This window comes from Perca fluviatilis, chromosome 15 (genome assembly GCF_010015445.1).
Source record: "Perca fluviatilis chromosome 15, GENO_Pfluv_1.0, whole genome shotgun sequence".
In the NCBI taxonomy this organism is placed as follows: domain Eukaryota; kingdom Metazoa; phylum Chordata; class Actinopteri; order Perciformes; family Percidae; genus Perca; species Perca fluviatilis.
The window spans coordinates 5,602,149-5,619,271 of record NC_053126.1 but is presented as its reverse complement, the minus strand read 5'-3'; the positions used below and the strand labels follow the sequence as shown (position 1 = coordinate 5,619,271).

Below are 17,123 nucleotides of genomic sequence, written 5' to 3'. Positions count from 1 at the left end.
AATGGAAACACCACATTCATTAGTATTTAGAGATGATGCAGACATCCAATGTGATGAAGAAAACTTGCCGCGTGATGCTAGAGAGAGGCAGGATTAGTCACACTATTCTTTGTTACTGTTATGTACTGTATGTACCTTTAGTTTTTTTATTACTAGAGACAAAATACTATATTGAAGCAAACTGCTGATTTTCATTCCTTTACCTTGTGTAAAGATTGGTATATTGTAAAATCTATATCTTTTCTTTAAAGAAACTACTGAGTAGTGTGAAGTCACTCAGATTGTTCAAACTGTAAAGATGAGAACATTTGTAATTTGTGAGTGTTTTTACTCTCAGTGTGTTCAGAGTGACAGTGTGTGTTATCTCAGTGTGTTCTGAGGGACAGTGTGTGTTATCTCAGTGTGTTCTGAGTGACAGTGTGTGCTATCTCAGTGTTTGGCTGCACTGAGCCTGTTTTGAGACGTGTGTGTAGAGTTGAGTTGCTGTGAATGAGTTTTGCAGGAGATGTGAACTGTTTAGTTCAGGTGACTGTTGGTCGTGCAGACTGGAGTTAGAGTTTTGCACATGTGACTCCAGTTGTGACCACTGTCATTTAACAATTGAAAAAAATCTGTAATTATGCTAATCTTTATGCTAAGCTAAGCTTACTGGCTGCTGGCTATAGCTTCTTCTTTACCGTATAGATGGAAAGATGGACAGACAGACACACAGACAGACAGACAGACAGACAGACAGACAGACAGACAGACAGACAAGACAGACAGACAGAAAGCAGCAGACGAGGACGGAAATCTTTCATAGCTGAGATCATTCTATTCATAGTTCTGCTCTGTTTTGCTCTTTTCTCTTTAAAATCTGATCCATGCTCTTTGGAGAGTTTGTGTGTGTGTGTGTGTGTTTGTATGTGTGTGTGTGTGTGTGTGTGTGTGTGTGTGTGTGTGCATGTGTGTCAGTGTGTGCTTTTGTTTGTGTGCTTTCTCTCTCAGCCAGTTCAAGCTTTTAGAGCTTTGTTAAACATACTGTACACTCACACACTCACTCTCTCTCACACACACACACACACACACACACACACACACACACACACACACACACACACACACTCACACACACACACACACACACACACACACACACACACACACACACACACACACACACACACACACACACACACACAGTCTCTTACAAATCCCTGCTCTGAAACTCAACGCGATGTAACCAAAGCTCAGAGACACTCAGAGAGCCAGAGTTCAATTACTCCTCTCTCTCACTCTGTCTCCCATTATCATCGTCCCCATCTTACAGACAGTGTTTATTAAAGGTTGCTATGTAACAACCAGCCCTGCTAGTGTGTGTGTGTGTGTGTGTATGTGTGTGCCGTCTGTGTGTGTCTGTGCTGTAATTGTCTTTTTCTCTGTCCTCAGCTGCAGTATTTCACAGTAAAGCAATCTGTGTCTAATCTGCTGCAGAGGCTTTAGGCCAGGTCAACTTTACCTTCCCCTGCCACGCAGACAACACTGTCTTCATCACAGTTCATTTTGTCCTACAGAGGTAAGTTAGGAAACATGTACGTTTACACTGCTTGACTACAGAAAACACAACAGAACTTTATAGGATTTCAAATAAATGAAAGAGTCTACAGCCATGCTGGCGGCTCTGTGAGGCTGTACTTAAGCACAGCAGTGCTTTGAGCTAAATGCTATTTTACAACATGCTCACAATGACAATGCTGGCTGAACTAGTTACATGTAGGCAACAAAAATACTTAGTCCCCCCTGTCCCCAGTGGAAATGACGCCCTAGCCCACCTAACAGCAAATGTAAATTTGGGTCGTTATGAGCTGCTTGCACAATCAACCGATCGGTCGTGAATGAAGTCTGGATGAAGTGATGAAATTAGCAAGTAGCTGGTGAACATAATGGAGCATTTAGCTTCTAAAGAGACAGATACTTCCCTCAGGAGCCGGTGGAGACCAAAACAGAGCTAAAACGGAGCGTGCATATTGGAATTACAGAGGTCATGCACACAAGAGTCATATCAATCCTCTCATCTGAGTCTCAGAAAGAAAGCAAATAGAAATGTCAAACTATTCCTTTAAAAGTACAAAAGAAGGTTAATAGCTTGTTTTCAAAATGGTTAAAATGGTTTACAAAGATAGAATTATGAGGCTTTATGTTTTCTAAAAATGCACAATCTGTCAAGGTTAGCGAGAATAAGTGTCACCTTTATCTTTTAAACGCTCTACAAATAATTCTGCCATCCACGTAAACTAAATTTGATTGTACTGTTGGTCTGTTTTACACCATATTGTTTCGTCTTCAGCAGAAGTGTAGCTTTGATTAGTCAATGTGCCATTAGCAGCCATTACATTTAAGTGAGTGAGTCAATGGGAATGGGAAAGTTTGATTTAGTGGCTAAAGCCATCGCTGTGAGGAATGAAACGGTCCCTGTGGAGCCTTTCTGCACATGTAGTATCCTCTCTTTCTTGCTCTCTTTATTCATCTGGCTGTCTCACACACACACTGACACACGGACACACACACACACACACATACACACACACACACAGGTTTCCTCTGGGACACTCATCAGCCAGCAAGCTCCTTTTAGCAGCTCCCCTGGTGATCTCCATATCTCTAATGAGATTATTGTAGTAATAGGAGGGCTGATAATTCCATTACCCACAACCTATCCTTCCTGCCCGCCTGCCTGTCTATCTCTTTGTCTGATTTCTGCCCTTGTTTTGTTTCTCTTGGGCTAGGACAGAGAAGAGGAAAAACAACTATACAAGTCATTAGGAGTAGGAGGAGGAGGAGATGATATCCATGACGAGGAGTGAGTTAAGAGGTAAAAAAAAAAGAAAAAAAAGAAGAGAGATGCAGAGGTTCTGCTTCCTGCTGCTCTGGTCTAAATTCATCTGGCCAAAGGACTACAGTTGAAAATTAGCCGGCTGGCTAACACTGGCACATTTACAGAAATGTTGATTAATGTGTGTTGTCCTTTATAAAATAAAGGATAAGAATAAGGGAAAAAGAGCAGGAAAGAATGTGGTAGAGAGAGGAAAGAAAAAGAAACATGAATTGTGGACAGTTGCAGATGGGGAGAAGATAAATCTCTGACAAGGGCAGACAAGTGGCGATTTAAAAGAAAACACAAGGAGAAGTCTAAAAAAATGAAATGAAAGAGGATGTGGAGCATGAAGGATGGATGAACAGGGGGTGACTGGGAGAGTGGCTGTTTAAAGGTCATGTGTGTGTAGAGAGAGCTGTGTGCAGAGACATGGGCTCAGTGAGTCATCTTTTTTCTCCTTTATCCTTCATCTCCCTCTATCATTATCTTCCTGCTGCCAGTTTCCCCTTTTGTACTTACAGTCTTCATCTCTTTCCTGCACTCATCCTCTTTCATCCCTGTTTTCTCTCTCTCTCTGTCTATACTTCACCCTCACACAAACTCCCTCCCTCCCTCCACCTCTTGTTCTTCCTCCCTCTATCTCTCTCCATCAGCTTCAAAGAGCTGTCTCTGTGGCAGACCTCCAGGGCACCTGCCTCTTGAGGTGGAATAAAATTGTGTGTGTGTGTGTGTGTGTGTGTGTGTGTGTGTGTGTGTGTGTGTGTGTGTGTGTGTGTGTGTGTGTGTGTGTGTGTGTGTGTGTGGATTTTTTTTTTCTCTATAAATGAGATTATGTTACAGTGTTTGTCGGTAACCTTTACAACCCAAATGAAATGTGTGTGCTTGTGTCTCTGCACGGTTTCAGAGTGCGTCAGTCTGTCATTGTGTGTTCACATCTATGTATGTTTGCATCTGTGTGCATGTGTGTGTAGGTGTTCGATTGACTGCATCTGGGAATCTGCCACCTCTGGGGGTGTGTGCTGTTTTCTGAGCGGCCCCGAGTGAGATTGGATTAGAGGTTCTGGCCCACGTTGTGTGTAAATCAGACAGAGGCAAGATGTTGGTTCAACCAAGTGTGTGACTGAGTGTGACACAACCCCACAATCAAAAATATATATTTTTTTCCCTCTTACCTGTAGTCCTATTCATCAATTGTTGTTTCTGTGTAAATTGCCAGGATTGGTCTGCCAATTATTACCTTGAATAATAGTTTTTTCTATAAAATGTCAAAGTATTTACAAACGCCAGTCACAAGTCCTCAGAGTCCAAAGTGACATCTTCTCTGTTTTGTCTGAGCAAAAGTGCAAAACACAGATATTCAATAACACAAAAGCCTCAAATTTTAAAAAGGTGGGACCAGGAAATGTTTGCCTTCTGGGGTTGATTAGGAAATTGAGAAAAGGGTGGATGGTTTCAAGAAATGTGTCTTTGCAACATTGTGTGTATACACGTCTATGTGGTGAGTTAGAGAGAGAAGCAGCGAAAAAGATAAAGATGAGAAAAAGCAGGGTGGGTGTTGGACGATCGATATGAGTCCTCCATCTAATGAAAGTCATTAGGGCGAAGCAGGAAAAACAGTCAAATAAAGGAAAGAGGTTGCTGCTAAGCTTTGGATGAAGGCCAAAAAAAACACCCCCACACACCCTAATTAACTCTGTGTGTGTGTGTGTGTGTGTGTGTGTGTGTGTGTGTGTGTGTGTGTGTGTGTGTGTGTGTGTGAGAAGAGAGAGAGAGAGAGGGGTGTATTGATCGGTGGGTGTGTTGAGAATAGACCTGAACTACCACAATAACACTGGCCTCAATAACATCTTCTTCACTATGTCTTCAGGTACATTGAAGTCTTGTAGCCAGTGCTACTGGCTGTTGTGCTGCTCATTGATCGGCTTCTTTCTGTTAAAAAAAAAAAGATTCCTCTGATAGAGTGTCAGGAGACACCAGCGTGGTAAACCCTTCAGGTCACTATTTCAAAATGCATGAGATCTGACATGAGAGGTTTAACATGGGGGTTCGACAACAAACGGAGGGATCATAGGCAAGGCAAGGCAACTTTATTCATAGAGCACATTTCAGCAACAGGGCAATTGAAAGTGCTCTACATAAAACATTAAAGAGCAGTTAAAAATGAATACAAAATTTACCCGAATAAAATTCACAGTGCAGTACAATAAATTAAAGGCAACATCAAAAAGAAAAGTCTTCAGCTTTGATTTTGATAGCATGATATGTCTAAATATGTTTACCTATTCAAATCCCACCTTAAAACTCACCTGGCCTACTTACTAATACCCTCTTTGTCCAATTCCCTTCAGCTAGGCTAGTTAGTTTTTTTTCTCCTTTCCTACACATGTCCACTCACCTATGTCTCTTTTGTTGTGATTGTCTTGGCTTGTGTCTTTTCCAGCACTGTTTTTACCTGTATGATTACTGTTGGCGACTGTGGGTGTCCAGATAGGTGCCTATGTATTATTAATATTAATATTATAGGCTAAATGATTTATTATGATAAATTATTATAATAATTGTTTTCAAACATGTTTGGAGGGAATCTTTAAATATACCTTGTTGTGGTTCAGGATTTTCGTTGCTCTGTGTAGTGTTGCGGTTGTAAAGCCTTTTGTTTTGAGACATTGGTTTCATTTCTTTTGCTGCCCTCTAGTGGACAGGCTAAAAAACTACACTTGCTCCCATAATGCACTTTGTCGTTATATTCCCATCATTCCCCGCTGCCTGTGAGCCCTTCGCACCAGTCAAGATGGCGGACAGACCAGGTAAAAGAGCGTGTCCTCTGCTAAATGAGTCAAAAATGTTCTGTATTGTGTGTTTTGCGGTTAATATAGTTTGACGGTTTTACAGACGGCGTGTGTTTTAGTGTCCGATAATCCGTTAACGAGTCGCCGGTAAAGTGTTTGTGTGACCGAAGGCCGCGCTGAATCCTTTAAGTCACGTCAAGGACTTTGCGTGTCATTGGCTGTTTTGCACTTAAAATTAATAATAGTAATAATCTGCGAGTCGCTTTTGGACGTTTAACTGTCATGCTCGGTGGTCAGAAACTTTACATATGACTTTCAGTTTGGACGAAGCTATCACAATACAGTTGTCTATGCTTATCTAGGATATGTAACCGGGTCTTTTGGCTAGCTTTCACAGTAGCCTGCAAACTCAGTCATTGCCTTTTACCCCAAACTGATGTTCTCTTTAGCTAATTTTTTATCCTAAAACAACGTAAAGGAATAAAACCCAGAATGCAGTGCTTTGCATACAGTAGGGGTTTGAACGGTGGGCCAAGTTAACTTTGTTCCCGGTAGCTGTAATAAAGCTACACACCTGGTAGATGTCAAATGTGTCAAAAGTTAGCTCCAGAGATGGAAAGTAGCCAGCAGGTTTAGGCATCGGAGTCACTGCAACTTCATTTGTGCCTTTTGTAGACTGAATACTGTTGCTTTACGACTCTGTAGAGGTGAAGTTTTTGACTGACTTACTTTGCTGAATTTAGAGCTGCAACTAAGGATTATTTCCTGTATCGATTAGTCTGCCGATTATTATTTCGAATAATAGTTGTTGTCTTTAAAATGTTAAGTGTTTACCAGTGCCCATCCTCTGAGTCCCAAGGTGACATCTTCACTGTTTTGTCTGAGCAGAAGTGCAAAACCCAGACCTTCAATAACGCATAAGAAAAATAAACCAGGAAATGTTTGCCTTTTGGGTTAATGGACCTTTTTCACAGCGGACATGGTAGGAAAAACACAGCTGACATTGATAACCTTAACCCTTGTGTTTAGGGTCCCGGTGACCCGAAGGACAACACAAGGGTTAACGATGGCTCAGTTCCATCAAGTGTCCCAGTAAGCTATTTCAGTGAGTCAGCATGCCCAATACCAGGGCCTCTAAGTGGAATCCAGCCATCAGTAATGGTTTAATACCAGGACCTCTCCTAAGTGGAATGCAGCCATCAGTAATGGTTTAATACCAGGACCTCTCCTAAGTGGAATGCAGCCATCATTAATGGTTTGAATACACCTGTGCTTTTCCTACTATGACATGTCAACATGTCTGCCGTGAAAAAGGCCTATTAGGCGATTATCAAATTGGTTGCCGACTTACTTTCTGCTAATCTACTAATCAATTTAGTTACCGGCTTACGTGCAGTTTAGTGTCAAATTATTTTCCAAAAACTGAGTGTCCCAAATGATGAGGGTCTTATTTGAGACAGGTTAGGGTAGCACAGGTGGTTTAGCAGGTTCATAATTAATTAAGGACATTGTATGGGGAATTTGGGACACTAAACTGCACGTATACCTTAGTTACCAATCTAATCAGCTCTGGCAGATTGACCCTTTTTTTAAAGCTCACTACCAGAGCCATAGCATGTGTTGCTCTATATGGATAATGTGTAATCAAACTGTCTGTGCTGTCTCCACTTGTGACCAGTTCCTGTAGTTGAGAAGCGACTGATGGACGTGAAACTGGGCGAGCTGGGGAGCTGGCTCGGAGGGCGAGACTTCACTCCCAATGGCATCATCTCAGCCGTCCGCAGGGGTGAGGATAACTGTTCAGACTGAAACTTTACACAGGGAGGAACTAAAACACAAAAAAAGACTTCAGTTTTTTAACATAGGTTTTTGGAATACCAACTTTTAATAAAACAGCAGAATAATGTGAGCACTCGATAAAGGAACATGGTGATACAGAAACCTATTATCGTTCAGTTGGAAAACAAACCTGACCGCAGTTAACGAATTTAGGGAAATTTCAATGCTAAGTTTTTAATGAAAAAAAAAAAAGACCAAATCTGCATTTTAGCAGCACAGTTTACCTGAAATCACATTAAAGTCTTCTTAAAAAAACTTTGAACTACAATCATTAAATATGTATTTAATGCTACATATTTAGGGGACATAAAGGATGTTTTTTCATTCAGAGGAATCTTTAGTCACGAAGAACTTTTTGATTTCTAAAATATCTTGAAATTTGTCTATCCAGCATCATTCATGAAAGATGTCATCCATAGAAAGAGGGTCACCCCTCCCCCTTGTCTAAATTCAGAAGCTCTGTCAGTAAAAGTTGCTCTCAGCAGCGTTGTGAACAGCTCTTAAGAGGAAACCCTAGTCTGATAAGATGCTTAATGAGAACGCCCGTTGTAGTTGACGAAGGGCTAGATGTGTATCGACTCCCAGCTCATCGAGGCCGATTACTTAACCACAAGCAAAGATTACACATGCTCTCTTTCTGCGTGTCCTCTTAACCCCATGTTCATTCACGTTAAGATCAGTGCATGTAGCATTTGTATTCAGGTCACATCTTTGTAATTTGAGGATAACTCTGTGTATGTCATCGGACTGTCTTCAGTGGCTGTTTATGCGGTGTGCTTTTTCTCTCGCAGGCCACGACAGATATTACAACAAGTACATTAATGTGAAGAAGGGAGGCATCGGTGGCGTGGCTATGCTGCTGGTTGGCTATGTGGCGATGAGCTACCTGTGGGAATACGACCACATTAGTAAGCAATGCATACACTCCCGTACTTCCTGTTTTAGGATGCTCTACCTTTTTACTATAAAGTTGTTTTTCTAAGAGTGAAATGTCTGATACCTCACATGTGAAAATAGACATGTAATTTAAATGTCTTTTCTCTTCCAGAACACGATCGCTGGAGGAAGTACCACTAAGCCCGACCATCAGACCTTTCGGGGGTTGAACTTGAACCTCTGTGTTCCCCCTGCTCTTTCTACTCAGCTCTGTGTTGAATATGTGACTGTTGTGACCAATAAACAATTAAGATTAATTGTTGGATATCATGTGTGGTTGTGTTTAGTTTCCAGTTGTATCGCTGTATGAAATTATAGCTGTTAAGTCACAATTCTCACTCTCAGGAGTGTAACTGCCGCGCCGTTACGTAAAGTAAAGTGTACATAAATCCGTAACAAGAACATTTATTTGTACAGATTGTGAGAATGTTAAAACTGTCAACACAATGAAATTCATCCTGTGCCAAACTGCTGTTTCCCCCCATATCCCTTTGTGTAAAATATGAAGATTTAACACAAGGTATCCACACAACTGGTAAATCATTCATTTCCTGAATTTAAAATGCTTGCAAAGTCTAAAATCTGACTATATGCAAAATTGTGCGTGGCAAGCCAGAAGATTTGAGGTGTGAGTACAATAGAAACCATTGCAGGGTGGATTTGGGCTCTGATTACTTACAGTAGTTCTTAAGTACAGTAATTTACATTCCTAATGGCATTTCACTTTTATTGCATTTACACTGACAGATTTACTAGAAGGAGGAGAATAGAAAGTCGCCTGGTGTCACTGATGCAGTCACATGTATAAGAAGCGGCAACACGTCACAGCACTGCACCTTGGACCCTGGGTGTGATGTCTCTTAAATATTCAGTTCGCTTTAGTACAAACATTGTAGAAAACTCTGAAGACCACAACAAGTCATTAAACCACAGCCACACAGATTGTGACATCTTTTGTGTTCCTTATTTTCATATATCCACAAAAAATAGAAATAGTAGCGGTTTATCTTTCTTACGGCTTGTGTCCGTTTGAAGTGACACGCAGCGGCAGTCAAAAGTCTTTTAAGTTCAACTTCAGCCTGTGGAGCAAAGGGGCTTCCTCTCTGCTGCTGCTCTTCCTCTCTGCTCCCATCAGGCAGACTGAGCTACAGCACCGTGGTGACCTCAAGGCTGAATGTTACTGTCCACTCAGGAAGGCCAGATGGCCTTTAGTGCATTTGTTGGCATAGTGGCCCTTCTCCCCACACTGCAGACACAGGGTAGACAAAAGGAGGAGGATGTTAATGGCTCCTTATTAAAAGCAACAACAACAAAAAAGCTGGAAATAGCAATTAGAGCTGGGCGAATTGGAGAAAATCAAATAGACATTTTTTTACCAAATACCTCTATTGATATTGTGGCAATATTGTAGGGTTGACACAAAATATTTACACAGTGAGATGTTTGATAAATAATCATCAGTAATGTAGATATAGTGACTAAGTCGGTAAAGGCAAATAATAGAACAGCTACAACGGTCTGGTGAGTTCAGAAAATTACATCACTTTACTGTAATACAGCCTTTAAAACCATACTGTCTATGTTTAAAACCAGGAAAAGACTCATATTACGGTATCCAAAATGAAAAACAATACCTAGCCTTATACATCGATATTGACATAATATGGATGTATTGCAGCCCTATTTGCAAGGATTCTTTTTTTTTGTCCCCCAAGGATATGAAGAAAATACTCTTATTTGCTTTCTTGCTGAGAATTAAATGAGAAGAATCAATGCCACTCTCTCATGTCTGTATAGTAAAGCCGTCTAGCTAAACGGGGAAACTGCTAGCCTGGCTCTGTCCAAAGGTAACAAAATCTACCTACAAGAACCTTTAAAGCTCAACAATTAACAGGTTTCATCTAATTTCTTTATGTACAAAAACTGAAGTGTAGTAACTATAATTTGCTAGCCTAGAAATCTAGACGCACCCTAGCTGCAGCAAATGTAATTTGCAGCCAGGGTTGGCTTGCGAGCTGGAAAAACCAAACTGACCGGGCCAATCACATCGTGTATAGAGTCGGTGGGCGGGTTTCTGGCGAACAACGGTCTTTTGAATCGGCTTTGGCCGCGACTCTGGAAGACTTGGATTTAAGCTTTTCTTTGAGAAAAGAACAAAGAACGGCACTGAAATCATTCTTAAAAAAGGAAGATGTGTTCGGAGTTCTGCCGACCGGATACGGCAAAAGTTTAATCTGTCAACTAGCGTTGCTCTGCCTGGTTGTAGCGCTATCCTATTACGTGCTGAGGGAATTTGAAAGACAACCGTTCATCCCTCCCCTCAGATTGAGGCCTGCCAATGGGGAGTTCCCAGACCCAACATCTGGATGTGGGTCTGGCTTGTCAGGCTAATAATTAGCTGTTCTACGAGGGGTTCGGTTCTGGACTTTTTCTTGGCCTGGAGCACTTGTCAGACAACCAGCAGAGACTCAAGTAGGTCGCTGCTCCCAGGCAAGAAATAGTCAGGCACAACATACCGGTAAAAGATATATACAATATACGGACATAAGAGTATAGCCTAATTGAAGCGTAGGTACAGTTGAAACCAGATATTTACATACACTTCAGGAAAAAAAAAAAACACAAAAACTTTTATTTCTTTACTGTCATACATTAAATCAGAGTAAACTTTTTCTGTTTTAGATCAATACATATTAACATATTTTCTGCATTTGTTAAATGTCAGAATCGAGCGAGGGAGAATTTTTATGTATTTTTTTTTATCACTTTCATCAAAGTCAGAACTATACATACACTTCCTTAGTATTTGGTAGAATTGCCCCGAAACTGTTTGACTTGGGCCAAACGTTTTGGGTATCCTTCCACAAGCTTTCTACAATAGTTTGCTGGAATTTTGGCCCACTCCTCTTGACAGAACTGGTGTAACTGGGTCAGGTTTGTAGGCCTTCTTGCTCGCACTCACCTTTTCAGTGGCGCCCACAAATGTTCTATGGGATTGAGATCAGGGCTTTGTGATGGCCACTCCAATACCTTGACTTTGTTGTCCTTAAGCCACTTTGTAACTAATTTGGAGGTATGCGTCCATTTGGAAGACCCATTTGCGCCCAAGCTTTAACTTCCTGGCTGATGTCTTCAGATGTTGCTTCAATATATCCACAAAATTTTCTTTTCTCATGATGCCATCTATTTTGTGAAGTGCACCAGTCCCTTCTGCAGCAAAGCAGCCCCACAACATTATACTACCACCCCCATACTTCACAGTTGGGATGGTGTTCTGAGGCTTCAAAGCTTCGCCCTTTTTCCTCCAACCGTTTATCATTATGGCCGAACAGTTACATTTTTGTTTCGTCAGACAACAGGACATGTCTCCAGAAATTAAGATTTTTGTCCCCATGTGCAGTTGCAAACTGTAGTCTGGCTTTTTTATGGTGGTTTTGAAGTAATGGCTTTCTTCTCCCAGAGTAACCTTTTAGCTCATGGTGGTACAGGACTCGTTTTACTGTGGATAATGACACTGTCTTACCAGTTTCAGCTAGCATCTTCACAAGGTCTTTTGCTGTTGTCCTGGGATTGATTCGCACATTTCACACCAAAAATTGTTCCTCTCTGGGACTCAGAATCCGTCTCCTTCCTGAGCGGTATGATGGTTGTACATTCCCATGTTTTTTATACTTGCGTATTATTGTCTGAACAGATGAACGTGGGACTTTCAGGCATCTGGAAATTGCACCTAAGGATGAGCCACAGTTGTGGAGGTCCACAATTCTTTTCCTGATGTCTTGGTTGATTTCTCTTGATTGTCCCATGATGTCAAAGAAAGAGGCTCTGTGTTTGAGGTGTGCCTTTATATGCATCCACAGGTGTGCCACCAATTAACTCAAATGGAATCAATTAACCTATCAGAAGCTTCTTAAGCTCAGAATGGAATCATCTGGAATTTTCTTTTTGTTTAAAGACACAATAAACTTAGTGTATGTATACTTCTGACTTTGATGAAAGTGATAAAAAAAATACATACAAATTCTCCCTCGCTCGATTCTGACATTTAACAAATGCAAAAAATATGTTAATATGTATTGATCTAAAACAGAAAGTTTACTCGGATTTAATGTATGACAGTAAAGAAATAAAGGTTTTTGTGTTTTTTTTCCTGAAGTGTATGTAAATATCTGGTTTCAACTGTATACAGGGATTAGGCATACCGGAGAATAAATGTGTTTAATATCAAACCCATTTCTAATTTTTATTAAATCATTATTATTAATTTACTTAATTGTGACTTTGCTTATCAATATTATGATCTTCATTTATTCCATTTTCCTTAACTTTAACGTTTTATCGTTCTGTAGGAATTACAAACCTATATCATGAGTTGCTGCATGTGGGAAAATAACTTTGTAAAAGTCAAGTATTAAAACAGCTGCTGGCGGTAGCTTCATATGTACTGTACACACCAGAAAAGTAAAAATAACATGTTTCTCAAAATGTGGAACTATGCCTCAAAAGGTATTACGAGTACAGTACAGGCCAAAAGTTTGGACACACCTTCTCATTCAATGTGTTTCCTTTTTATTTTCATGACTATTTACATTGTAGATTCTCACTGAAGGCATCAAAACTATGAATGAACACATATGGAATTATGTACTTAACAAAAAAGTGTGAAATAACTGAAAACATGTCTTATATTTTAGATTCTTCAAAGTAGCCACCCTTTGCTTTTTTTTGATAGCACTGCAAACCCTTGGTGTTCTCTCAATGAGCTTCATGAGGTAGTCACCTGAAATGGTTTTCACTTCACAGGTGTGCTTTGTCAGGGTTCATTAGTGGAATTATTTCCCTTATTAATAAAAAAAGCAAAGGGTGGCTACTTTGAAGAATCTAAAATATAAGACATGTTTTCAGTTATTTCACACTTTTTTGTTAAGTACATAATTCCATATGTGTTCATTCATAGTTTTGATGCCTTCAGTGAGAATCTACAATGTAAATAGTCATGAAAATAAAAAGGAAACGCATTGAATGAGAGCGTGTTTTCAAACTTTTGGCCTGTACTGTATATTTATGACTACTGTGAGAGGGACTGGAGTCTTAAACTGATTTTGAACACACTAGGCCACATTGGCAGACAAATGTTCAGATGGCTCACCTTGTAGCAGGTGACCTGGTCCAGTGGCCGAGGCCCTCTGTTGCCAGTCATGTGATTTTGCTGAGGCGCCGACATCGGCATGTGGTTCTGCGGCCGCATGCCTGGACTGGAGTTGGTCAGCTGGATTAGAGAGAGCGACGGGCGACCGATGCTGGGCACGGGCTGCAGCAGGGAACACGCAAAGAGAAATCATTTTTTGTTCTGTTGTTCAGCTACAAAGTAGCAGGTAAAAAACACAGAGCGGTGTGTGTTTGGGTGTTTGTGGAAGTGTCCTCTTACCTTTGTCTGGTTCTGAATTTGCTGTGGTAGAGGAGGCTGTTCAGAAGCTCCCATAGGCAACTCAAAACGAGGGCTGGAGAAGAACATCTACCGTTAAATCTACATGACTACAAGGTGAAGTCTCGGATAATTTTTTATTTTACTGCAAACTCAATCTTTTGTCTGAAGAATATTTTACTAGAGGACATAATCATCCAAAAAAATAAGACAGAGAGAAATATCCCAAAACTACCAAATGCTAAAACAAGTCATAAGTGGTTTCTTTTGTTTTACATGCAACATAAAAAAGCATTTCCATTATGTAAGAATCCAATAAAAAGGATAACATACTGCATAAATTTACAGGATTTTCCCTCTGGACAGAAGCCCACCAGGTAATTCACACAGATCACCCTCCTTGTATGTCTGTGTCTGCAGTCAGGACCTAAGACAGGAAGATGGGTGAAGATCAACAGAAAGTAAAGAGGAGTTTTTTTTTTTCTGTTGATGAAGAAATTCAAACCAGCTGGGGAACACTATGCGTATTAATGTGTACAGTATGTTAATATCAGTACTGCTGGAATGTATACGTGAGCAGGACGTACCGTGTTTGCAGAAGCCTCGGTCGTACCAGGGACAATCTTTGATCTTCGACTCTGGATCAATGTGCAGGAACGGACATTCCTTGTTGCTGCACTCACCTGCGAGAGTCGACACACAATTAATAAAAAAAAAAAACGGGGACAAAAACACTCTAGGCATTTTAACAACTGGGTGCTGATCAACAGTCAGTTGTCGAGCTCATCTGTGTCATTTTATGAAACATCGAGTCAACGAACCAAACTTGGAGTAGAAGTAGCATTCGGGCATCTTTGTCATGTCGTATTCGTGGAGAAACTCGCACTGGTCTCCCTTCTTACAAAGTCCTCTGAGCCAGTGCTTACACACCACCGTCTTCTCTCCGCTGATGTGACGGAACGGACACATCCCACCTGGGAGTGCAAACAAAGAAAGATATAACACAGATTGATGGCACAACTTCCCTAATTCATGCCCCAGGTTTTTGTCCGTGGGTCACTTTTAAACAATAGAGGGAGGAATGTTAAAATGATGAGCAGGATTGATGTAAAGTTAGTGATCCTGCTATCTGTTTTCATGGCCCTAACATGTGGAATGCCCTCCCCTTGAATCTTAACCCTTGTGTTGACTTTGGGTGAAATTGACCCGTTTTCAATTTTTGTTTTATATCATAAAATATGGGACGCAGAAATAAGCGCTGAAAACGTAAATAAGAAAAATTTTACAATTTAAAACATTGAAAAAAGAAAAAACAAACTGTGAAAAAAAGGCGTAAAAATAAAGTGTTTTTTTTTTTTCAAGGTTGACGGGTTGAAGGGTTAAGAGCAGCAAACTCCCTTGGTATTTTTAAAAAGAAATTAAAGACCTATCGTTTAGATTTGCAATTATTTAACCTAGTAGTAGGGCTGCTCCCTCTTAGCGGATTAGTCGACTAATCGGTCGTTTTGGTCTTAGTCAACTTAGATTTCTTTAGTCGATTACTCACGTTTTTGCTTTTTTAATGCTGAATGACTTATTTCCAAGAAACGTACGAGCACATCTCTGGTAAACACAAGAATTAAAGTGGTGCTTTTGCATGACTCTTTGCGGAGAAACTCAGATTTACAGATCTGTCGATTAAATCAACTAATCGATTAGTCAATACAATTAAATGAGTGTTAGTCGACTAAGAATTTCTTCAATCGAGCACAGCTCTACCTAGTAGTCAGTAAAGTAACCAGTTAAGGATCATGTCAAACCATCAGCCAGCCCTCTGTAGGCTTTCATTTATTTATTGTATTTGTGAGCCGTGGATGCAATATTATATTAGAACATGAGAAGTTATCCTTGCTTGATTAAATTATCTAAAAGGGTGCAATTTAAAGATGATAGTGGCTAACGTTAATGACTGCATTAGGGGAATGTAGGACCCAGTGTTTTTGAAGCTTGACTCGTACTAGAGACTAAAAGCCAGGATAACTCTGCCTCTGCAGCTTTAGTTTGGACCTTTCCATCTCTTGTGAGTGCCCAACCTTTGTGGGAGTGAAATACTGTAGTGCTGGATTGTTGTCGCGTTGTGTTTTTACCTTTCTGACAAGCTGCTCTCATGAAGAACTCACACACAGCAGACCCGGACTCTGCAGGGACACACATTATTACAAATTTAATAATAAAGACATTGGATTGAGGAAACACAAAGCCAACGTGAACAGTCACCACCGGCCAGGTGTTAGTGTCAACCTGCCGTTAGGTACCATCGGTTTGACCGTTAACTCTGATTACTGTTTACCTACAGCGGCTAGGTAGCAGCCATAGATATATACATGGGTAGCAGCTAGCTAGCATACTGTTTACCTACAACGGCTAGGTAGCAGCCATAGATATATACATGGGTAGCAGCTAGCTAGCATACTGTTTACCTACAGCGGCTAGGTACCAGCTAGCTAGCATACAAGCACTTACTGTCCATGCCGGGGAAGGGCAGAGGCTGTGCTCCTAGCTGCTGCTGCACAGCCAGTTCCAGGTCAAACTTGAGGTGGTCCACGGTAGCCAGCATATCCTGCATGTCTGCGTTAGTTTGAAGGGCTCCGGTCAAAGAAATATCAGTTTAGAATCGCTGGTTTAAGGTTGAGCTCGCCAGGTAGCCAACTAACGTTGGTACTTTCTGCGACAGCCAGCTAAAGTGGCTAACGAGGCTAGCTAGGCTAACCGATAAGCTAACATCAATCGGCGAGGTCCCCGATGAGAAACCACAATAGCTGATGTTCTTTGTGTCTTAATGGGACCGTTTTAAAGAAAACAGCCGAACATTATTCGGTCTAGGACTTGTTGTTTGTCACGAACTGCTCCTTGTTCTCAGTGGATGGATGGAAGGCGCGCAGCCGCAGACTGACCTCTGACCTGACGCATTAAGACTAGACTAAACGATCATCGAGTTCTTTGGCAAACTCACTACCAGCTTACTACACATCATGGTGGTCTTTCTGCGGATTTAAATTAATTCATCCATATTAATTTGGGGAGAAATTAACATTGTAAAGAAAAAAAAAAAAAAAAAAGTACAAAAAAGGTAATAACTTGCCCAAAACATATTTTTTTTTTTTTTTTAAATAGCATCATTGTTTTTATTTTCTGTAATGTCGGCTACATTGAAAAGGAGGGCTTGTCCTCAATTGTGCTTCTGAGAACTACATAAAGGTGGATGATGATGATGATGATGATGTAGCTCAAAGCACATGCT

At 40.7% G+C, this 17,123-nt stretch overlaps 2 protein-coding genes across 2 annotated transcripts; one reads left to right on the top strand and one right to left on the bottom strand.

Moving 5' to 3' along the window:
• The first annotated feature begins 5,549 nt into the window (after positions 1–5,549).
• On the top strand, positions 5,550–8,682 carry atp5mf (ATP synthase membrane subunit f). The gene is made up of 4 exons (XM_039824952.1): positions 5,550–5,661; positions 7,322–7,429; positions 8,274–8,390; positions 8,531–8,682. The coding sequence occupies exons 1-4, from the start codon at positions 5,583–5,585 to the stop codon at positions 8,557–8,559; spliced, it is 333 nt and encodes a 110-aa protein (XP_039680886.1). The 5' UTR covers positions 5,550–5,582; the 3' UTR covers positions 8,560–8,682.
• A 125-nt stretch (positions 8,683–8,807) lies between these two features.
• Positions 8,808–16,804, bottom strand: cpsf4 (cleavage and polyadenylation specific factor 4). Its single transcript, XM_039824951.1, has 8 exons — positions 16,346–16,804; positions 15,970–16,020; positions 14,665–14,817; positions 14,431–14,526; positions 14,177–14,270; positions 13,847–13,919; positions 13,568–13,729; positions 8,808–9,664 (listed from the first exon to the last, which is right to left on the bottom strand). The coding sequence occupies exons 1-8, from the start codon at positions 16,446–16,448 to the stop codon at positions 9,596–9,598; spliced, it is 801 nt and encodes a 266-aa protein (XP_039680885.1). The 5' UTR covers positions 16,449–16,804; the 3' UTR covers positions 8,808–9,595.
• Positions 16,805–17,123: the final 319 nt, after the last annotated feature.